The sequence below is a fragment of the Botryllus schlosseri genome, chromosome 4, assembly GCF_051294905.1.
Source record: "Botryllus schlosseri isolate E-star chromosome 4, Bs_hap1, whole genome shotgun sequence".
Lineage (NCBI taxonomy): Eukaryota > Metazoa > Chordata > Ascidiacea > Stolidobranchia > Styelidae > Botryllus > Botryllus schlosseri.
Genome location: NC_137239.1, coordinates 9,183,043 through 9,208,052, shown reverse-complemented (window position 1 = coordinate 9,208,052; position 25,010 = coordinate 9,183,043). Strand labels below are relative to the sequence as shown.

Below are 25,010 nucleotides of genomic sequence, written 5' to 3'. Positions count from 1 at the left end.
TTGTGATCCGAATCACTCATTCCCGTTTCGATTGTCTTGGATATTTAGCTCCCGAAGCGCTTCAAAATGCGTAGACCCCGAGGTCGGGCTATTGCGCCAACAATAACATCAGAAAATGCAATATTAAGATTATGATTTACTTAATATCATGATAAAATAAAAAGTTTAATCAATTCGCTCTAGTAATTTGATTCTTGACTGCAAATTTCTATCAATATTTGTATCACGTTTCTTGATGCCTTCGCGGGCCGAACAAAAGGTTGTTGCGGACCGCATGCGGCCCGCGGGCCGTAGTTTGCCCACCCCTGTCCTAAGATGTAGTAAATACGTTTTAGATTATCACAAAACACCCAACTACAAACAGATGGTCCGAAAATTTGTTTCTGCATATGGAAAAGATGGAACAAACATGAGCATGAAAGTTCACTTCGTGTTCAGTCATCTTGATATATTTCTTGGTGATCTTGTTGATTAGCAAAGGGAGAGGTTCCACCAAGACATCAACACAACAAAAGAAAGATATTAGGGCAGATGAGATGAACATATTATGGCAGATTATTGCTGGAACCTTTCCAGAAACTGCACCAAATTGCTTACACGTGAAAATCTTACAAAATACATTGGTGCTTTAAAATAAATGTGAATGATATTACATTCCAACTGATTATTTCAAATTTACAATAGGTGGTTGACGTAAAGCTCTATCCTGTGGAAGTATACAGAACCACCGTAACGAATCGTAATGCACTGAGGATTTTGCGCTGCACATTCACCTTTGGAGTCGGTCTAAAAATTTCCGGTCTCAAAATCATTGTACATAATGTAAGAGTAACATGAATTTTTTGTATCATTTGATTTAATGTTATGATATCGCAACTTTAATAGTTACAAGACATAATATGCACCGGTTCATTGTACAAACAGCTAGCATATTAGAAATGCTTTGTCCAATTTTCGGTATTAACAGATCAATGCAACAAAATGACCTTTCTTGAAAATAAGATCATACTATTTCATGTAAAAATTGGGTTTAATATTATTTCAGAGCGAATTATGTAACTGCATTTCTTGAAATACGTGGTCGTGTCTTGAAAATCCGCCGCTTCGTTTTGATATGAACGAGTGCCAAAAATCCATTTCGACAAATATAGGTGGTGGGAATGCAGAGGTGGTCAAAGTAGTCAAGAAAGCTACTCAAGTAGAAGTAGAAGTAGCGACGAAAAAATCTACTCAGGTACGAGTAGAGGTAGGCATAAGCAACCTAAAACTACTTGAAGTAGAAGTAGAATTGACCGACTTTAAATCTACTCAAGTAAGTAAGAAGTTGTGTAAACGATCGTAATTCGTTCACATGGATTGTCAAAAGGTGCAAATTATGCTCTGCAAAAGGCGCAGAGCTTGATACATATTGATGCATACCAGGAGGTATCCTATTTTCGACAGCATAAGCATTCGGCCGCATCATGGGATGAAAATGATAGTATTGATATGGAAATTTGATACTAATCCTCTGTTTACTTGAACAGCACGTTTTAGAAAATATCATGGTATGGCGCACTATCCCATATTTCAGGGTCTGTAGTTTAGTCGAAGAGCAATTCCGAGATGTTGTATTTGATACTGTGTAAACACTTTGTGCGATTAGTAAACGTCAATAAAAATTATGGTGGACCGTAAAAATGCTATATTGTGTAGCTTTATTTCTACACTTACTTTTATACTTCAACATGTATGTTATCCAGACAAAAGAACTGATAATAATTAGAACTCAAAGTATATGATACTGGAAAGTAAAAGTGAAATATAAATCTAAAAGCGGAACATGTATTTAATGTCTTTAGTCCAGAAAGTTTCGAAGGTTGGTATGCTAAAACAGCTCTAAAACTAAAAAGAGTAAGGGTCCACTTTTCCAGATTAGGAAACGCCATGGACAGCGGGATTACGATATGATAAGTAAATGCTAGATTGCGAAACATCAGTTTCAAACGTTATGATGAGCCATATACAATTTGATGAAATATTTGATATGGCGAAGGGCGATAATGCAGTATAAGCGGAACCACGCCAACCCGCTACCTAAATCATATTCACCGATACTTTCATGAAATTATACTGGATACTCCGCATTACCTGCTCGCGAAGCTCGTTGAAAATTCTGGGCCTAACTGAACTTTTATGAAAATTAAATGTCGATACTCCGTGAAAACAGCCTCGAAATTCCTCAGGCTATCTTCCTGATCGGAGAATTAAACTACTTCTACTTGACAAACTGAAAATAGCGAAAAGTAAGTAAGTAGATCACAAAATATTATGAAGTAGAAGTAGCGAAAATCATATCTACTTAAGTAAGTACCAGAAGTAGAGGAAAGCTACTTGGGTACTTCCAAAAAGTAGAAGTACTTCGTTACTGACCACCTCTGTGGGAATGTAAAAATAAGGCGTAACTCTTCCGAAGACACATTTGGGTATGATCGAAACAAATATGGCACCAGAATTGACAAACATTTTCTGATGAACATTCAGCGTCAAACCTTTTCTATCTGGCAGCTTATCTTGAAGTTATTATGGAAAAATGGTTGTGTATCACAAGAGAAAATGTATTTTTGTAAACGTTTCGAATTCGCCGTGATTGACCTTACTCATCCAACTATTTTTTTCCACGATCCACAGCAAAACATCTCTAAACAGCAGAATGTTGTATCAGTACTCAGTAGGCTATTGGCAATTTAGCAGTTAGCATGAGTCTGCACATAGTACTATACTTCATCTCAGACGAACATTCTGTTGATGTTAGCTCTAGAGCTTTAATAGTAATGAAGCGAAACTGCCTCGTGATTTTCCGATAAATAATACAAATTAGGTTATCAACTATTTTAAGGCTTCGCGGACCCCCTGAAAATGCTTCGCAGACCCCCGGTTGACAACCACTGCACTGGGGTGTACGATACACTCGGTTGAAGAGCCTTGGTATATACCATCATGAACGCGGTAATACTGGCCGATTACACTACGGCGGATATCTCGCATTCATAGCCCCGAAATTACTAAAAGAATTGTAACCTATACTGCCAATTACACTATCATAAAATAAAGCAGTGCCTGTCCACGAGAGGAATTTCGTACTTTGATATCAATATCAAGTGTAGGGTTGCATTTAAAATAAACGGTGTTTCAAAAAACTTTGTTTTAAACAGTGTGTTTTGAAACATCGTTTGTTTTAAATGCATGTTTAAAAGATGTTTTGAACAGTGTTTCAAACAGACGCGTTAAAAAAAATTAAGTTGTAAAATTATACCATAATTGTGTTAATACTTTCCATGAGCCTACGGACAATTACCACCCGATTTAGCCGTCGTATATCAATATGGGATGGCTGGAATCCTCAAAATAGTTGGTTCAACAGTTATAGTTCAGATATTTCGTCAAAGGAGCTATATTTACCCTGCATTTTCAATTGTCAATGTCAATTCATTATTAATTGAGTGTTCGTGACGTCATGACTTAATAAAAATTAAAAATAAAACAATAAAAAACATGTTTTAAATAAAGGCCTTTTTTAAACGTGTTTGTTTTAAATTGACTTTTGTTTTAAATTGACTTTTGTTTACATGCAAAACGGATGTTTATGATGTGTTCTTTGCCATAAGTCCAGATGAAGGTGATAGTAGTTTACAAACGAGTGCAATTTGATCCATCCCGGCACACGATAAATTATGTAGCCGCGTTGAAATTTGTAATTATTTGGTTGTCTACGTTTACAGTTAATTTGTGACAACAATTTCCGAAGTGTCCGTACACACCTTGGTTGCACCTGGATACCTAGTTATCACTTTGAGATAACTCCGGCTGAGTAGTAAGTTGAATTACCCCAATTCAGTCAAGGTAAAACCAGATAAGATCGAGCCACTCATAGAACACGCTGATAGGACGATATATATACCATACTGACAATGCACAAATTATCAAGTCCGTAGGAATGCTCGCCTTTGATTGATCGCTTTGAAATATGACGTTCGTAAATATCCCTTGATCATCTAAGATCGCACCTGCACCGTTGCGAACATGACACCAGGTGGAGTATCTCGCGCATCTGTCTTTACTAGATGGATCAACCACTCTGGTAGTGCAATTGACAACAGTACAGATGTGGGCATAGATATCGCACAAATAATAAGACGAAACAAGACCTGCATCTAGACCTGAAAGTTATCATATTCATTTTATCGCAGGCGAAGGTGATTTGAAATATCCTGGGCTGTGATGAATTATACTACCGCGTTGAAATTTGACACAAAGTGGCTGTTGACGCACATTGAAGCTTAATCTTGACGACAATTCATATTCAAGAATTGGTTGAATTGCTCCATTTTATCCAAGTCGAACCCAGAGATCATTGACGGCGGAAATTTACGTTCCCGTTCATGTACTCCGCAATCGTTCAAATGCGGATCCACATTTTCAACAAGTGACAGCGACAATCTCTTGGCAGATGTCAACATCATATATATATATACATATATATATTTGTATTTCACAGCCTCGCAGTACATTATATTGCAGCAACTAATATATTCATATTGCGACATTCATCCACCCTCAACGTTTTACCTAATTGCCTTCATTGCCGAACCTCGGAAAATGCACGGATCGAAGTTTTAGAGTGGGAATGAAATGAATCCTAGAGACGTTGGAATCAGACATGGGGTGATTACTTCATGAATGTAATCGATTGCGATTACGATTACTTCTTAATGACGCGATTACGATTACGATTACGATTACAGCAAAATCAGGAAGTAGTCGATTACGATTACGATTACATTGGAAAAGTAATCACGATTACTCACGATTACATTTATTTTGCATCTTAGAAGCTATGCTGGAAGACAATATATGGATTGCGCCGAAAAGATCTAATAAGATAACAAGCTCATTTTAAAAAAGATGCGTCATTTGCTTGTTACGTCATAATGTACCCATTGCCCATTTTTATAGAGGTCAATTTATCGCGCCCAACGCACCCCAAATTTCCCAATAGGGTGGAGAGCTAGATCGAAGGGAACTCAAAAAGTATTTCGTAAACAAACCTAAGTTATAGAGTATTTTCGAGAGAGCTAATTAACTTGACAATCCTGTCTAGATCAGTGATTCCCAACCGCGGCTCCCAGCTAGCCTACTTGCGACTCCCATTGACGATGGAAAATCCAACAAAAGTAATAAAAAAATCAATTTCTGCGCGTGGGGGGGTAAAATGGCCCATCTCGGCAACCGCTGGTCGTAGAGTCATGATATATAGCTCAAAATCTGCGGAAGCATCATGTTTCTATCTGTCTTCTGAAGAAAGTTTTCTCTATTGTGAACACAAAATGAGTTATAGCCAAAAAACTATATATACGCATATTTTTGTTGAAATTCAGCATTTATTCTGACGAATTGTGATCTGTCATTAGTTTTTTTTTAAAGTAAAGTAACACAGTGGCAACACCGAATATTGGGCCCATATTACAAATATATTCACAACACAGTCCTTTTAAAATCGGTTCAAAACATCATAATGAAACACTCACATTTAACGACTTATATTAAAAATGCATTCTTTTGTCAAGTTTTTTCTTCAGTTTACGAGACTTAATTTTTCGGCGAATGAGGCCTTCTCGTCTTTGAAATCCCGAAACTTGTGCTGATGCTTCTGTTACGAGCTTTACATGTCGTTCCACTGTCTGATTGTGGCATGGATGAAACAAAATCAGAGGCTTCTCGCGGCATTCTTCTAACTCTGCATCAGTTAAGTGCTCAATCGTTGGAGGAAGTTGTTGATAAAGGTTCAATATCAACCAATTCGTGGTATGCCTTGGCTTTGGGACACAGAATAAACGAATAGGACCCTAGTTCAATTGGTTGGAACTGCTATGACTTTCAATGTCCACAAGTGAATTTTATTCAGCGGCATGTTTTCGAAACGCAAGCACCTTGGTCACACCCTTATTTAGTATGTCTTCATTATCATCTACCAGCATTGCAATCATAATATTTTCGTGGTGTGCGGAATAACCGTTTCTTATCACCACATTCGGAGCAATTTTTCGAACGTTTCGGTCAGAGAAATTCAAAACCTGTTTAATCAAGTTGAAGATGTTTCTGGGTCCATGTGTTATATGTTTGTTTCCCTTGATCTCAAACTAAGTCGGAAATTATACTTCAAGGCAAAAACGAACCAGAATCTCCAGGTTTAAAGGCGGTTCATTAACTGTTACATAATACCGTAAAACTCTGCACTGCATCCTAAAGTTAGCCATCTTGAATGCGCAACCGGTGGTCCAATCTCCAAGTAAGCCAGGTCATCATCAGCATTTCCTTGAATAATTGCCCAGCACATTTATAAGCATATAACTGGTCCTTACTTAAGTCACTAACAATTTCCTATGGGAGCTTTTGAAAGGCCATAAGTGGTGGCGAGAGCTTTTTGAATTGAGTAACTGGCCAACAAGATACACTTCCACGTAGTTTTTTTCAATTGGGTGTGACCAAGATGCTGGCGATTCGAAAACATGCCGCTGAATAAAATTCACTCCTGGACATTGAGAGTCATAGCGGTTCCAACCAATTGAACTGCGGTCCTGTTCGTTTATTCTGCGTCTCAAAGTTGAACTTGGAAGTAAAGGTATACCCCGAGTTGGTTGATATTGAACCTTATATCAACAACTTTCTCCAGCGATTGAGCACTCAACTGATGCAGAGTTAGAAGAATGCCGCGAGAAGCCTTTGATTTTGTTTCATCCTTGCCGCAATCAAACAGTGCATGGAACATCATGTAAAGCTCGTAACAGAAGCATCAGGGCAAGTTTCGGGATTACAAAGACGAGATGGCCTCATTCGCCGAAAGATTAAGTCTCTTAAACTGATGAAAAAACTTGACAAAAGAATGCATTTTTAATATAAGTCGTTAAATGTGAGTGTTTCATTATGATGTTTTGAACCGATTTTAAAAGGACTGTGTTGTGAATATATTTGTAATATGGGCCCAATATTCGGTATTGCCAGTGTGTTACTTTACTTAAAAAAAAAACTAATGACAGATCACAATTCGTCAGAATAAATGCTGAATTTCAACAAAAATGTGCGTATATATAGTTTTTTGGCTATAACTCATTTTGTGTTCACAATAGAGAAAACTTTCTTCAGAAGACAGATAGAAACATGATGCTTCCGCAGATTTTGAGCTATATATCATGACTCTACGACCAGCGGTTGCCGAGATGGGCCATTTTACCCCCCCACGCGCAGAAATTGGGGGGTTGCCGGCTGGAAAATGGGGGCAACAGCCTGAAGTCACTTTTAATTTAAGTTTTAGGTCATTTGTCAGGATTGAGGAAGGCCTTTTTTGATTTGAAAAAAAAAAGTCATTTTCACTCCACCCTAATGTATATCGCGGCTTGAGTGCTTGAACCCGAGTAGAAATACATTGCGTTACTCTTACTTGTACTAGACTACTGACGCTACAAATATTTCTAATTGAGTGCCGAACATGATTGCTTTCCTTATCTCCGTTTAAAAGCATACAACTACGACATTCCTCAAGTCTCCATATTTTGACCATGTCGACACTTGGAAGTAGTTTGATGTCTTGTAAATCGCTATTTATACTATTTAGTACGGTACTAACGGTGAATACTTTGACCACCTTTATTTGGAACTTATCACCTACTACAACTAGGGCTTGCCCCGAATCTGAATAGAGCAACGATAAGTCGAAACAGATGATCTTTTAGGGTACATAAATTGTATTCAACAAGAATTAGAATTCCGATTCTATGTACCACTGCGAGGCCTAAAAACATAGATTCGTCATATCGCAGAACACGGCACATGTAGGACGTAGCTACGCACGATCGTGTGAACGACAAATGTATTGTCTCAAAGTACAATAAAATAGGAATTATCTTAAATCTAAAAAACATTCTTCGATATGATGTAGAGCGGGTATTCATTTTTTTCGAATTCGCATACGAGATAGATATTTCAACTTTTCCTTGTTCATAATGTTGTCACATCATATAGAGCAGAGGCTTCAATTTCAAATGTGGTCGCAGGTCAATTTCCGGAGTTTTGACGACGCAGCAAAATAGGGATATTCAATGTATAATTTCCAAGTAGGCCTTATTTGACGGGAGCTTGCAGACAGGCATTCCACAAACATCTCGAGAATATAATTTACTATTGTATTATTCACGTTTGACACGAAAAAAATCACAGTTTTGAATATTTCAATAAAATTATTTTTGTGCTGGGCATAATTTGTTAAAATAATGAGTTATAGAGATGATGCAATAGGATGCATCATGACATCATCAAACTCTGGGTTATACTATTTCAGTTGGTGGACCTTTGACGTGTCACAGTTGTATTTTAAAATCTACTGAAATTTGATCTGGTATCAGAGCATTTGAGCGGTGTAGCCTAATCCGGGTTTTGATATAGTCGTGATAAGTAGGCTGTTGCTACTGTCATTACCAAAGTCAAATTAATTCAGAATTAGATGTTGGCTTCGATTATTATTGGAACATATCAACAACTTTAGCCATAGTAATAGCATTGTTTCTTAGCCTTAGCGATCACACACTTCATGCTACTCATAAGATTTCTAGCAGCCCAAAATTTATTTTCAACACAATTTCTGATGGTACCTATATTAAAATCAGATAGTCAATTCACATAAAATTGCGTATAGCACGAGAACCACAGCATATAGGTCTAATTCCACGATGCATATCGTACCACAAAAGGGTCTACGGGCCCTGTTCAAGAACCCCTGGGATAGAATAGAGCACAAAATCTTCTTTTAGAAATTTTTACTTCATTTTGAAGTGAATTTTACAAGCCTGGTAAATGGCTAATTGTACAGTAGAAATTCAAGGCGTTGCAACTATTTAAACTCCGGTGCAAAGAATATGTACTTTGACCACCAACTATGATTAAACGCTAAGAATGCCTACGCAACACCTCGACCAAATCTACTTTTTCAAACTTATTATTTGTATACTTTCCAGAAGTGCATTATCTACTTCCATTTCGAGTAGATCTAACGCAACTTTAAAGTTGTTACCTCTAGGTGTGTATAAATCCATAACATTACATCTACTTCAGTTCAAAAGATGATTACTTTCACAGCCTCTGGTTTCCATGAAGTGTATTCAATGTTTTATACCTTTTGAATTTTTCCTGAGGATGACGCAGCAGCGATTTTACAGCAACGCTTGTTCCATGTGGCAGTAGTTCTTCCGAACGTTTTTGGTTCCAGTCATCAAGACATACTTTGTACAGTGTTCTTGACGTTGTTGAACACTATCAATTGAAGACATTGCCGATCTAAATAATCAAAGATATTATAATGTTTGTAGTGAAGCCATTTGTCAAGAAGCCAAGCCAGGAATCTAGAATATCCTGTAAAAAAAAAGACAATGAAGTTCAAGCTGGGCCATTCGCACATTCTACTCACTACAATGACTAATCAGTAGGGCTGAGCACATTGGTATGGTTACTCAAATCTCGAACGAGTATCAATTCTTATGATTCGAGCCAAGTATGTGACTATTTTCAAGACAGCCTACTGAAATTACACGCTCTGTGCCACTATAACAATGCAGTTTATATTAAAATTATAGTTCCACCCAGCACGTTTTAGCAGCCCGATTGCGAACCACCGTCAATTGTATATTTCCGCATCATCGATGGCACTTTTTTCAGGGTAATAAATTGCTAATTAATGAAATATCATAAATCATCATATATAGTTCGTAACTTCAACTTACATAATTTAACATCTTGATCCATGAACAATGCACCACTGCGGCGCCTTCCTCTGAAGTTTAGAACTACATAACATTGCCTGTTCAACATCTAGTCTTCTGGTAGAAATGAAGTAACTTTGTATACACAAACACAGATATGTCCCATCCATATATAGTAAGAATCCATTGATAATAAGGTTGTGTTTTCTTATCGACGGCAAGATGACCAATGTGAGCAATCAGCCTTCCTTAGGGCCCATCCATAGCCTACTTTTTTGATACTGCTGCAATGTAGGCAATGTTTCCGTGTATATATACTAATATCGAAAGTTATAATCAAGCAATAAAAGTATGCACGGAGGCCGTGCCAACATTGCGGTAACATTGCCAACAACCCGTCTGCACCAGGCCATGAACATGTTAAGTTTATAGAGTTTATAATTGGTTTAGTGTTTGAGTATCCTTTGATTAGAGCGAGGTTAAAGATGGGCTAACAAACTATTATAATGTTGTTCCTAAAATACCCTAAATATAAACCAATATTGCCAAAAAATCTTACATGTTCACTGAAAGCCTCAATTATTTTATTAACGCTATTATAGATGGTTATGGTTATATACTGTTGTGGAAACAAAAATACGAAAATGGATGTTAATGTGATGCTACAATCTTCATGCATCCACAAATTCAGCAATCTCACATTCCATAAAGGAACATTCCACATTTCTGTAAGCCTATACATAACATTTCAAAATTCAGTATATACCGATATGTTATAAAATACCGGTACATTACTTTATGCGGCATCTGGTTTGCTGATTGGGTCCTGCAGTCCTAGGAAATCCTTGTAAAACTTTTCACAGGATGCACATGAAATGGCAAGTTATTGCTTGTGAGACATTATGGAACAGAGCACAATAAATCAGACTTCTATGATCAATACATTATCATATAGTATCAAATGTAGCCTACTACAAGAATTATCGGCTTGCATGAGTTACCAATTAGCAGCGGGTCGATCAATTCCGTCAGTAGGTGATATTACAGCCGTGTCACTATAATCATATAATCGAATTCATTATATCGCATCAGCAGTTCATGATGATCGAGACTATTGCTGTTTATTAAATATAGCACTCAAATACCAAGCTCCCTGCCCTTCCGGTACTCATGATAGAGACATCTCACAGTCCACGCTGTTAACGTTTCCAATTATGAACTAAACCATTACTGTGATAATTCGTCCCTCCGCCATTGCTACATACGGTGATCAAATTGAATTACACGCGCGGCGCATGCGCGATGCTCGCCAAATAGAAGAAGGCAGGCTTCTGGTTTTATGGTTGGATGAATCTGAAGCAACAGGCGTGTTCGACTCCATTATCGAAATAGCCGAGAGGATTGCTTACTGCGTTGTTCCGTGATTGGAATAGTCATCACAATCCCATCATGACGATTATCAAGTTCTGATATCGGAATATTTCACATGCATTACGAGTATTTGCCCCTGATGTGGGCATTTTCGACCCAGTAATGTCACAATAAAATAAGCCACTGTGTCTCTGTATCGCACATTATATCGAGCCTCTTTAGCACTGTGCGACCGCAATGATCGACAGCCGGGCTTGTGAAGTTCCACGCGATGAGAAAGTCACACCATATCAACATCCACGGCTTCGCTCCACTAGATTTCACTTGTATCATGACTGTATTCAACACAACTTATTCAGCATTGACTGCAGAATAATGCACATTTGAGTTCATAGAAACGATTTCCCAGTAAGGACATCCAAATCAACTCCTGTGTTGGTGGCATCCAGGCATCACACTATTATGACATCCACTGGAATGGTCATTGGTGACTGGCATGGGAGCCCTCTTAAAGTTACTTCCTCTGGGGGTCTCTTGGAGTTACATAATTGGACGTCAATTTGTGACCTACTGAGCAAGTCCTCAGTCACTAAAAGTGGGACGTGGGACGACTGGGCACAATTGTGGACGTACCCGTAAGTCCGTGGGAGATCGGGTGTTTGCTGGGAAATGACCTTTTTTTTTAGTCGTTACGCCCTGTAGTCCAAGGGACCGCGCAGTGAATTGGTGAGTGCGCGTGGACTCGTGAAAAATGAAAGGGAACATTTTGTGGTTGAAATTATTGCCCTGGCGCACCAGACTGATGAGGTGATACGCGCCACATTTTGTCTATGTGAGAAATCGCAACTCAAAATAATCGTTGTACCGGTAGTCATTGGCGCTACATGGGACGTAAGCAAAAAACGCACGAGGAATATCCAACAGATTCCGGGAAACGTTCGAATCGACATGATCCAAAAGATCACGGTATTGGGCACTGTGCATATTCTTCGGAGGGGCTTGAAAGCACCACTGGAATAAAATTAGACGTGTGCGCGTGAATCAAAACATAATCTCTGTAATTTTGATTCTTCATTTTCGATCATCTCTACCTCTGTTCTGCAAGCGTTGCCAATTCTTCATCTATACCGCTTACCTGTAATCCGACCTCTTCATGTATTGCATATGAACAGCAATTGGACTGTGTTACTGAAATTTTAATTATTTGCTCCCATCTCACAATTTTCCTTAGGGGGCAGGTTGCTCCCCGGATTATGTGCGTATTTACCAGTTTTACTGTGAATAAAGAACATAATAATAAAAAGACATCACCGATATTATTGAGTGAAAATACAATTATTATACGGACAGATCATTGGTTCGATTGTAGAATCACTTTCTCCGAAATATATTACATCTACTCATCTCCGTTTTAATGTAGCCTATCTACATATTCTTCTGTGACGATGATATCCTTTATAGGAGAAGCTAGTGTCGCCATGTAAATCTCAAATGTGTAGGTATAAAGCGATTTTATTTCGACGCCTCATGGTCATCTTGTTTAATTATAAATATTTTATTCATAACAGCAGCAAAGTAGCATATTATCGGTTCTCCAGGGCTGACCATTTTGAACGGACATTGATCGGAGTCACATATTAGCGGAGAGGTATTCAACATGTAACTTGTGGTTGATGCACCCGTCCGTTTTAAATGGTTGAAGAAACGATGCGAAGATATGAGCGACAATTGCGAAAATTGGTCACGAACCAGGTTCTGAAATGAAACGAATAGAGATTACTCATGAGATTGGCACTATAGTCACGTCAAATCGGTCACGCACCATTTTTATCGTCATTGCTAAGAGTATATATATGATTGCACAGTTGTGAGATGCACTATTTAAATGATTAACGATTATTCATAGATCATGACTATAGCGTTTGCGTGATTGTGAACTCGCAAATATTCATCAGACGGAACAATTAAACTAAATTCAACTTTGTATTTTCAATATCTGACTATGCAAAATAAATTATATATATATATATATATGATAAATACATAGCTAATCAAAATATTCAATACCAATATTTGGAGGTGAGTTTTGGGCATAGATATTGCAGACCAAGATCATGGTTGTTCCGACGGGGAGCCTGAGTTTCGATTGAAGGAGTAGGAGTAGAAATGTAAACTTTGTAGAACCGCTAAGAGGATTTGTCGTTCTTTTTCATTAAATTTGACATCGCCCTCCTTTTTGGCAATCCGTCCTTGTTTACAGCTTTTACAGCTAGGCTAATCGATAGGGTCAACTGCAAATCGTCATAAATGACGCGAGACCGGAAATGTGGACGTTCGAACGAGGTATTCGGGATTCGAATCAGAGTGTTCGCCTGTTTTATTTATTTTCATTTTTTAGTCAACACCACAAGATTTCCTGTAAATATTTAAAAATCACCTGTTTTCAAATTCGGTAAACTAACTTTTAGGATTTTTAAAAAGTTTTCTTTCTTCCGGGATTCCAAAATAGGGTAACCCAACAATATGTATCTTCTTCGAACGATGATTGTCGTCGACCATATTTTATGTCAGCCATATTCCTGCTGTATAGGCTACTACAAGAAGCGGTCGTGACACTGCCGAAGTTTAGCCTCAAAATTGATCGAATTAGAGGAATTATATATGAAATATTTGCGTTGTAAGAAGTTTCATCGAATATGTTTGAGTCCGACATTTGGCTTGAGCGAAGTACCATCCCTTCCTATGCTCCGAGATGACGATGCAATCGGCCGTGTCCGATTTGATAACAGTGGCCATGAATAAACTGTTTTCGTCTCTAGAGGTAATTATTGCGTGTTGCGAAATAATGTCAAAGAATATTTGGATATTCATCCCGTTCCTCGCATTGTGCTTGCGCTTTGTGTCGAGCAAGCAACAACATTTTGTTTGCAAGAACGTCGAAGATGTCTTCACAGAAGGCGGATCAGTTGAAACGGATCCTCGTTATGGCATACAACAGGGACCCCCTGGAAAGATGGGCCCCCCAGGTGTTTCTGGATTACAAGGTATGCCCGGGAACGATGGCCCCCCAGGAACAGCAGACTACCACAGGATAAAGGAAGCCATCAACATAGAAATCGATACATGTAAGTACATATGTAACCTTGCGCCATCCAAAACATTGGAGAACATATAACTGAATTTACATTTTAGACTTGGATACAATAAAATCAACAATTGACGAACTTACAAGAAATCTGTCAATCCTATCATCAGGTAAGGAATCAACATACGGAGGTAAAGATTTGTTATAGCATCTACGTGTCTCGCGATACTTATAATTCGAAAAACAAACGATTCGTGCTATTAGATATATGAAACCCGCAAGATATTAGTTTGATTACCAGGCCTGTGTGTGAGAATTTATGCCATGAACATCTCCCACTTCGTACCTATCCAGGCGCCGCTAATCGACTTGAGTCACACTGTTGCGCACACAGTTTCGGAGTAAAGCCAATGTTGTAGGCCCTGCAATGTAGCGTCATCATATCGCGATGCACATCACATCAAAAACATATTATAATGATATATGGCCATGATATAGGTTACTCAAGTACATGTGAGTGTAATCAGTTACGTCGAATATATTGGGGTGGTGGTAAGAATAAAATTGTTGGATTAATTAATTTTAAAACAGAGTGTGTAAAAGTAATATAAATCAAACATTGAAGGACATTATTCATAGGAATATTTGTAATTGTAATCAGATTACATCAATCAATTTCTGTCGTCGGTTAAATTACCGATCAACGTCTGTTAAATAATAGACACGGGGGAAACAAAACTAATTTGACATGGTACAGGAACAAGTTTACAGGTACAATCTTACCAGTAAAATATTACAGATTCAATTCGTACATGCAATATACTGTATTGTCAGTTGGTTGGTTTGTTGGTTGGTATGGGTTTTTATTGGTGTCCGGCCTTGTGTACTAGACCGAAAGTTTGATTAGAACAAGACTTTTCTAAATTATTCGATTCGACAGGAGTGCGAGTTCTATAATAGGCGTTACAGTGAAAGGGGTAGTAAGAATTTCTAATAATACATTGTTAACTCCGTGGCTCCTTGCAGCTTTGATGATACATTGTCTATTAGTTGAGTATGTCGGACATTTTAGCAGGAAATGTTCAACTGATTCAGGCTGTGCGCACAGTTCACATAACCCATTGTCATGGCATCTTATCCTGTGGAAATGTTCGTTCAGCCCGCAATGGCCAGTTTGGAGTCGCGGATCAAGGTCGACAACTCACGTTGTGAGAGGCAAGAAATTGCGCGAAATTCTGCATATGAGACTTTGGTATTGCTAGTCTTCGTTGAGTAGTTCAGACTTCCACTTATTCCAGCAATAGTCAGTAACGATGGATTTGCATTCTTTTGGAGTTAGACTTTGGGTCTGTGCGACTTCAGGAGTTTCGTCTGATGCTGCGAATTTTGCGAGTTGATCTGCCTTTTCGTTTCGACCACTACCCCTGTGTCGTGGAATCCTGATAAATGTGACACGTATTGAAAGCTCAGAAAGGCTCCTGCAAAGCATAATTATATCGAATACAATCTGATTATCACGTTGTTGAGATTGTAGAGCAAGAAGGACACTTAGACTAATCGAAAGTATAGCTATATTTGACTGATTTGGACACTCGCTACGCACCCAATTTAGGCCATTTAGAATCGCGATGAGTTATATGGAAACACTGATAGATTCCCATCCAAGGCAATGCAGTAATCGACTCCGAGTCCTTTTACGTGGAAACCTGCCCCACAGTTTCGTTTTCGATCCATCAGTAAATATTTGTACAAAAGAACCGTATCTATACAGAATATAGTGGTCGGATTCAAACCTGATTACATCAGGGTGTTGTATGTTGGATATGATCGATTGTCAGTATTTGCACCATTACTTTGCATTACAAAATTCGATAATTTACGGTCCTATTTTGGACCTTGATATCTGAATTTATTCGTGCTAAGAATACTTATGCTAAGAAGAGTGTTCTAAGAATCAAATAAATTAAGATATCGATGGTGGTGCTCTTATTTACTGACGGGCAGGGTAATAGTATGGTATGATGTGAAATGACATATTGGTCAGGAATGCGAAAATTTGTAAGTATGGTATGAAATATAAAATTTCAAGTATAGGATGGGAATATATGTTCTCATCTTATATACTTCAGGAGTATTTCAGATCCATGACTAGGATACTAACTATGCTTTATGCAATCGATTGCATATGCATCACAAAATCGTTTACTGACAAGTCTCCGTACAATCTGAAATGGCAATGCTGACTCACCAACCCATGTCGATATACTTTTACATGCATCACGCATACAAAAGGAATGATATTTACTGATGCTGCAGTCTAAACCGTGTATCATTAAACAAATGATGTTCGAGCGCTGTTGCGCACCAGCGCTAAAACATTCATATTGTAACTTCCCACTCCACTCCTAAAACAATACAAAGAATAGTCCCAAAATTATTATTATTATTATACAACATACAACAGTGGTGCTTATAGCCCGATTAGGGCTTTGTGCTCCACGACATCACATTTTTATAACACAGTTCAATGTCATTTCTTCGCGCTCATTGCTCGTGCGCCCGCAGTCTTTGCAGCTTCAAGGCTTTTATTCGGATCTTCCTTTACCGTCGACTTATAGCTCGACCCACTGTCGTATCTGGGCTTTTTAAGTCACCGCAATTGCGGTGAGGTCGGCGATGAGGAGCCCATATAACCTCCGACACATAGAAGTTAGTCCGAACCGGGATTCGAACCACGAAACATGGAAGATACCTGAAATTTATGTTAACTCAAATTTGACAATCATTTCCTATGTTACGTTTTGTATATCATCACGGTATGTCGATTAAAATTATAAATCATAATTCGTAATCTAAAAAGATAGCTGGCCCTCCTTACAAGTAATTGGTACCGGTGGTACAGGCTATATTGAACCTCATGATTACCAGCAATGAATGGGCTGAGCTGATTTTGACCCGCTATCGCCACGTCATTAAGGTTTGCATCTCTATAAAAATTAATTTTGAGATTTATTAAAATGAGGGACGGACGCACTGATTAGGGGAATGGAAATTGTATCGAGTATCAATTGTAACTAGTCGAGTCGAATACGGCGAAAGAAGATTTTATTCGAGTAGGCGTACTTGAATGAAACGTCCATTAACCGCCACTGCGAGTTATTATAACGACAAGAATTAAAGTCTCGTTACCTTCTTCACACCGGGAAAGCAATAAAGTCATCCCAGCACCCGAAACCTGTAGTGCAGTGGTTCTTAACCTTTTTTTTCTCCAGCGCCCCCTTTCAAAAATTATCGTGCTCCAGCGCCCCCCGCCCATATTGTAAGAACTGTAATAAAGACAATGGGTACGAGGGAGGGCAGTAACAGCACTTCGTCAGCCCCCCCCCCCCCCCCCCCCCAAAAAAAAAAAACGATTATCTTGCGTACCCATAGCGTGATAAACTCAAGAACCCCGTCGCGTAATTTCGATGGTCAGCATAGTTTGTGAGGCCTGGTCATCCTAGGCGCCAAAATTTTTTATAATACATGAATGAATAGGTGGTATTTGCGTATATATGTCGCTATAAACTTTTTATCCTCTCAGCCCCCGTAATCAGATTTACAGTAGCGCTGAGTGAGCTGTTGTCTTGGTAAAGGAAGGCCACGTAATGAATAATTAAACATATCCGGGCGTACCCGTTGGTTCAATTACTTCATTACATGTTTTTATTTTGTTGCCTCTTGTCCGCTATATAGTCAAAAGATATTGAAACGCATAAACGCATTGAACTAAAGTAAGCAAACGATTCATAATTGGTATTTCTTCACTGGCAAAAGCTTTTCTCGGATGGATGTTATTTGTCCTGTGGCGTGCAGATTGCGACGACATGATGATTCAGCACGAGCGATTTAAGCACCTATGGACAATTCGACTTATTCATATCGACGTTTACGGTCAACATAAGGGTGATCCTCTTCGGCTGAGGTTTTCTCGCTGACGATCTTTTGGCACACTTCTCGGAGTCCCATATTGTCCGGAACTTCATATGTCTTCGTGTATCGTGGCGTGGTAATGGCCGACGCCGAACTGCCTATATCTAAAATTTTGCGTATTTTGTCGTGGAGGAGTCGTCAAAACATGTGTACTTTATGTTCATTCACCGAAATAATTTAGGGCACCCTTCGAGCTCAAAATTTGGGGTTTGGGTGGCAGCAGTTTCGGACCTGGTAAGAGGTCAAAGTCCAGTCGGTCTTTTCGGGACTTGAGTATTGGAACTATTTCGCGCTTTAATCGCGCTCGAGGACCACTCGACTATAATAAACCATATGATAATTGTTTGTGGTATATTCAGGGTGAAATCAAGGTGGCTGTAACAACAATAGGGTACGGTCCATACCTGTGGTTCGAACCATCCCGAATTTACATCTGCGATTAGGAATAGGGGAAATTAATGGTATTGGATTTTGTTTTAGTGCTTTGTGTGACTACGTACGTCAACTGAGAAAAAGAATGGGATGCATATATCTGCTCACATTGAATTTAGTACTGTACCCAGTTAATAATTTTAACATGAATGTATTCAAACGAAGCAACTCATATTATATAACGTTCATGTGAGGTTGTGGACCAGAACACTAGTATCATCGTCTATGATACGATGAAGAAATATTCTGAGGATTTAATTTTTTAGCTCTCAAATACAAGTTTATTTAGTTATTCATTTCGCGCACAAAGCTTGAAAACATATTTTATGTACTCCCGCCCTTAAAAGTGATATACAGTACCTCTTTCTTCGATTTCCACACGCTGTGCGCTGCAGGATATATATAATACCTAGTTCGAGACAATTTGTTGAAAATAACCCTAGCAAGCGCGACGGCAGTGTTTAAACGGGAAATTGGCGATCTAAAAGTACGCGCAATTCAATTTACATGAATTATACATAAGCCGCTACATTTATGAAAATATATGTATCAAACATCGTCGCGTAGCGCGACCAAAAATTTCGGGATTTGACATGTCTTTTGGAATGTTAATTTGCTCTGAATACTCATCAGGGATATGTCCTACTATTACATCAGCTACTGCGAAGCCATTTTCCTTCAACGCCCCCCATATCGCCCCCTAAGCGTTTCCGCCCCCTTCAAAATTGCCAGCACCCCTTGGGGGGCGCTGGAGGCAAGGTTATGAACCACTGCTGTAGTGCTAGGCTGTGAACATTAGTGAAAGCGACATTTCTATGAAATAATGATTTGGCTCCAGCATGAAATAGATATGATTCAGTAACGCCCAATAATCTTCAATATAATGTAAGTGACACTGTTCCAAGTCATCCATACTCCAATGGCATCACAATGAGTGTTCCTCGAATACATGGACTCGTAACCTGTGAGCATTACGTTGGCACACTTGTTCTTAATTGTTCTTAATTTCCGATTTAGTTGTATTATTCTCTATTCTATTCTTGATGTTTTTTGCGTCATATGCACCTGCTCATTATATACTGACACACGACCTGTGCATATGCAATTATGCATACCTAGAGTACATTATGTGCAAAGGCGGATGGAAAAGGGTCTCTCTGTCTTGCATCACCCTGCGATACTATCCTGGTAATGCTGAGCGACAAGCGTGGAAACCATGGAAACCAGTTTCACTAGTCAGGTATGTGGTCTCGCCCGACCGGGGAATGAAACCACGGCCTACCGATCAAGAAATCGGACGTTCTACCATTACGCTATCTTCTGTATAGTCTGCCATTATTTTTAATTAACTGTCCTTTCAAATGTGTTTGTTGCAGATATGAACTGCATACATGAAGGAGGGTTGTTTCGAAGTGGAAGTTGTTTCACTGTTCCATATATATCATCATCACGGGATATGAGTTACGAACAAGCTGTAGGAGCATGTGCAAAGCTTGGAGCTTCATTGGCTGAATTTGATGATCAACTTCAACAACAAGCCGTCTACGATTTTGTTCACGGGAAGTTGCCGTCTGGATCGTCCTACGTTGATCTTTTCCTGGGAATGAAGTATAATATTTCGGTACGTACATTCGCAAGCGTTCTTATATCTAAACAGTCGGATATGGTCAAAATCTAGCTCTCGCTCGCGATGTGTTTGGTCGGATCGCCCGCCTTCTAAATTCTTCATATCTAGTACTTTGTCTAGAACAGTGGTTCCCAACGTGGGCGATTTGGCGGTCTAGGAGGGAGAAAATGACGAAGGGGGTGACAAAGGGGGCGAAAACGGACAAAGGGGGCGACGGGGGCGAAAATAGCGAAGGGGGCGATATGGGGGCGATGACGTGCCAAAACGGCTGACCTTTTTTTTTTTTTTTTTTTTAGTCAACCCACGGAAATTTAGTTGCAAAAGTGTGTCAAATTAGACATTGTGGCGAGAATTTGACTTTTTTTTTTTTTAGTCAACCCGCCAGTGATTACAGTTTGTATGCCCAATTTTCGGTACACAGAATTTGCGGGGCGATGATCGGTGTTGACCTTAAAAAGGGGGCGATGGGGCGAAAAAGGTTGGGAACCACTGGTCTAGAACAGTGGTTCCTATCGTGGGCGATTGTCAGAAATATGGGGGTCGAAAATACCAAATGGGGCCAATTGGTGGGCGATAGGGGCGACAATGTCAGAAAGTTCATTCAGATATACTTAATTAACATGGCTGTAAATGCACGCGAGGACGGCTTATTCTGCATATGACGCGAAAATAGATGCGGAAACCAGGTTTTCCGAGCACCTACCCGGAAAAAATACCTTTCTTTAGTCAATTGATTGGCGATCAGAGTTGGGTAAATAAATTTCCTGTTTTGTATGTCCTCTTTTTCGGATCCGTAAATATGGGGGCGAAAATCTGGTCGAGCTTGATAAGGGGATAATGAATCGAAAAAGGTTGGGAGCCACTGCATAAGACTGAAGCAGTGCTATTTTAATGACCCTAACCGGAATTTATCGGGACGCAATGGTTTCCATATACCTTGTCGACGCTACTGGGAATAAATACCCAAAAATTTCATGATAATGTCCATGGTCTTGTAGGTGTGCTATGAAAGAGGTATATTCGCATATACGATCAGGTAGCATCGATATCATATCTGATAAAATCAATAAGTGAAAACAGTCACACCATTGATTCAGACGTTAAGAACAATTTTTCTAGGACAAAGCATATACTGGTGGCATTATAGTTCTCATTGATTTCTTTTTGACAGACATCAAATGTGCTGTACAGATCTGGAATAGAAGCAGATCAAAATCAATTAAAATGGTATCCGACTTACCCGAGATCTGTATCATCCTACGACTACCTTTTCATGGAAGTGAAAAAAGATTTCAGTGCGAAGAATGGAATATTTAATCATCCACGATCATACGGAGCACACGGAGTAATATGTGAAACCTGATTCGACAATTCAACGATAATACAAGTTGTGTGGACAAGAGAACATATTCGAGAAATATTAGTTCATCATCGCTCAAAATTCAACATCTATGTCTTTTCCTCGGAAATGGCACCATGCGAATAAAAGCTATATGTCTGAAAATATATTCAGAACCAATGTAATCTTATCTATTTGCAGGATATATCTAGTTATCGTAATGAAATATCCTATATTTGAATCATTAATTGCGACTGGCAGTGAGAGCATTGGAGACTGATTTTTCTGTAACGGGTTTAAGGAGGGTTGGAATAGCAGCGATCAGAGAACGGCAGTTTGTTTCACTGATATCAACCTTCGTTTATTGAGATGTGCTAAAAAAGAATAGTTTTCATTACCAGCTTCATCGCACATCCCTTCTTCAATTTATCGTTTCGGCAATATGGTATTATAGTCTCGAAGATTTCTAAAGCTGCTTAGATGCCAAAAAATCACACAAAAACTGCATGACTTAATTAAACTCGTGATGTGCTTGAAATAGAGTTTATATGGTCCAACCAGCCTTACAAGACAATATTACTCAATGCTGCTACGTCAGGCGGTCCAGCGTATGGGACAGAGCAAAGATTTCCATGAAGTTTGGAAATCTCGTAAACAGGGATATTGTTTAATTGTTGAAGATAACGAAAATCACTTACGACTGGCTATCAGATTCTGCATATAGTTAATAACGAAATACTCGAAAACGATTTTGCAGAGTAGAGCTGAGAGATTTCAAAAAATTCTAATGGAAAATGCTTCTTGGAGGTATAGAACTTCAATATACGATTGAATAATATATTCATATTGAAATGAACCCGAATATTTTCGGCTGAAATTCGTCAGGGGTAATCGTCATCAACTAGTAGAGAATTGGAGGAAAGAACATTGTATAGCAACAATCGCATTACAAAATATGACGTCATCGGCATGAAACTCCGGATAATCGGGGCGGAGAGAGCTCTGACGCTCAACGTACTATTTTAGATGGTACACAAACTCCTGTAGGTACCGGCTTGGTTGGCGTATTTTGATAAAAGTCGACTCCAAGGCACCAAAATGAAAGTGCAAACGGCCTTTCCCACAAGTCGAAATCTGTCGTCCCGATAATTTTGTCCTCCCGATAATCCTGCTGATAACCGAACTGAACTGAACTGAATATTCCCGCGCAGGTTCGAACCTTGAACGCATCGGATGAATCATCGACATGACGAACGTAATCCTAGTTTCTGAGAGGTTATTCTTTGATTCAATTAATATGAATTACTACTTGGTAAAATATCGAGTTCATGTCACGATATCTAAAGTTGTGATATGAGCACTTTCAATTCAATAATTATTTTCTGAGGATGAGATTCAACAGCACATTGCATGGCTTCTTCTGGTGTTCCTGCGAAATACTTACGCGACTATCGAGTAGTGACTATACTATCGATTCAGTTTTGCAGTCTGGGATATTGCATTCTGTTACCGTTCTACGTGACATATATCGCCTGGTCCGTTTAAAAGTGATGAGAATGTCCTCAAACACTACTATACTCGACAAAACCGAAAATGTGAATAGCAATGATGTTTAGATATGGATGTAAGTCCCTTGGTAAATGCGTATGTTTTGTATTGATATTAACAGAGGTTGCCAGTGAGTGTACTACTTCTGCCTTTGGGGAGTACTCAAGTAGGTATTTTTCTACTTTCACTGCTTGCTCAAGTAGTTATGATTATCGACTACTTTACTCAACAATTTCCAGTTTTAGGAATACCTAAGTCAGTGTTGTAAGCTTGTGACCAAGTCACAAAGTTCAGATTCACAAGCCAATCTCACTTTTCTAGTATTGAGTCAGGTAGAGTCAATTACAATTTATCACCGAGTCAAGAGCGTGTCCAGGTCATTGCGTTCACTGTTTAGTTTTGAGTTCGAGTCATGTTTTACCCACTTTTTTCAAACATGTTCGGGTGATATAGAATGACTCGCATTCATAATATAGTATAATTTTTCGCACCTTCATCAGTTCTCGGCCCTATTTTCAAGTAACAAGCAGTACTAACTGACGAAATACCAATAGTGTGCTAACTTACTAATTCTTCGAAGTTACGATGAAAGATCTATCTTGGCCGTTTATAAGTCTCGTGTCATATGACTTGGCCGGGTCATGGACAATGACTCCAATTGACTGGAGTCGAGTCGAGTCACTTTTTGTATTTGAAAAAAAAATGACTCGAGTTCAAGTCGAGTCACCAAAAATCGCCACTCGAGTCGCTGCAACCCTGAACTAGACCTAGATTACATACTTTTTACAACTGGGATATAGCTACTCTTACTAGTATATGGGTTGAGAATTAAGACGTTACCTCCACGTCTACACTTGAATAGGCTACTAAAGATGACGACGTTGACCGCCGTTGCTAACTATTAGATAAATTTGTGTAGACAAAACTACTCGATTATGTAACAGGTGCAAGTTATAGCGAGTGATGAAGTCACGCCTCTATACGATTATTGTGAAGACAGCATGGGGAGATAAGTGGGGCTGGGCAAAATCGAGTACCCGAGTGATTCGATTCTGAATCACGTATTATGCCTCGAGTCGAGTCGAGTATTCGAGTATCCCTCATGATGACGTCACAACAAAATGTAATATGTCACAGTTCAAATATGTACCTTTCGTGCCACCACAAAGAATATAATGCCTGTTATCCATCACACTGAAGATACTTTGGTATTCCTTCGACCCTACTACCGATTTCATTGCATTTTGTGACAATGTTGTAGGTGGGTCATGACTTCGGAAATATTTTTCCAGTAACGGTCGTAGCCTTGTACTATATGTTTCGTGGGCTGCGATACGGCCAATCAGTTTCAAGGCTTCCGCAGTGGAAAATAGTATCGAAACCATAATTATCGTTGATAGAATAACTTTCGGTAGCGAGGAGCGTATAATTTCAGTACTTGGAAAATACGTCTTTTGCTAAGACTCAAATCATCAAAATAATTACTCGATTCAGATTCGAGTACTCGAATCATTGGGCCCAGCCCTAGAAATTAGTCTTACACTAGAAGATACGACTGGCGAGTTGGACGTGCCGTGTTCGCTGGTAATGTACCGGTATATATGTGCTGGTATTTTGTACCTTTGAGAATAAGAAACTTATACAGTACCGTGACAATTAAATCACAAAAGTGGAAGCCGTGTGTGTGTCCACATGAATTTGTTACGGCGATAAAAGAGTTTGACCAACGCGACATGGCAATAGAGTTCACATTTGTTTTTCTATATTATGCTTTCCTTGCCATTTTAAAGTTTTAGTTACTTTGGTACAGTTTCTTCGTCAAGGTGTCCGATGTCGGCTGTCGGTATG

General features: G+C 39.0%; 1 protein-coding gene across 1 annotated transcript; it reads left to right on the top strand.

Moving 5' to 3' along the window:
- The first annotated feature begins 13,270 nt into the window (after window positions 1-13,270).
- LOC145436785 (uncharacterized) lies at window positions 13,271-21,790 on the top strand. The gene is made up of 4 exons (XM_080314013.1): window positions 13,271-14,284; window positions 14,352-14,414; window positions 20,025-20,269; window positions 21,447-21,790. The coding sequence occupies exons 1-4, from the start codon at window positions 13,912-13,914 to the stop codon at window positions 21,636-21,638; spliced, it is 873 nt and encodes a 290-aa protein (XP_080170139.1). The 5' UTR covers window positions 13,271-13,911; the 3' UTR covers window positions 21,639-21,790.
- The last annotated feature ends 3,220 nt before the right edge of the window (window positions 21,791-25,010 follow it).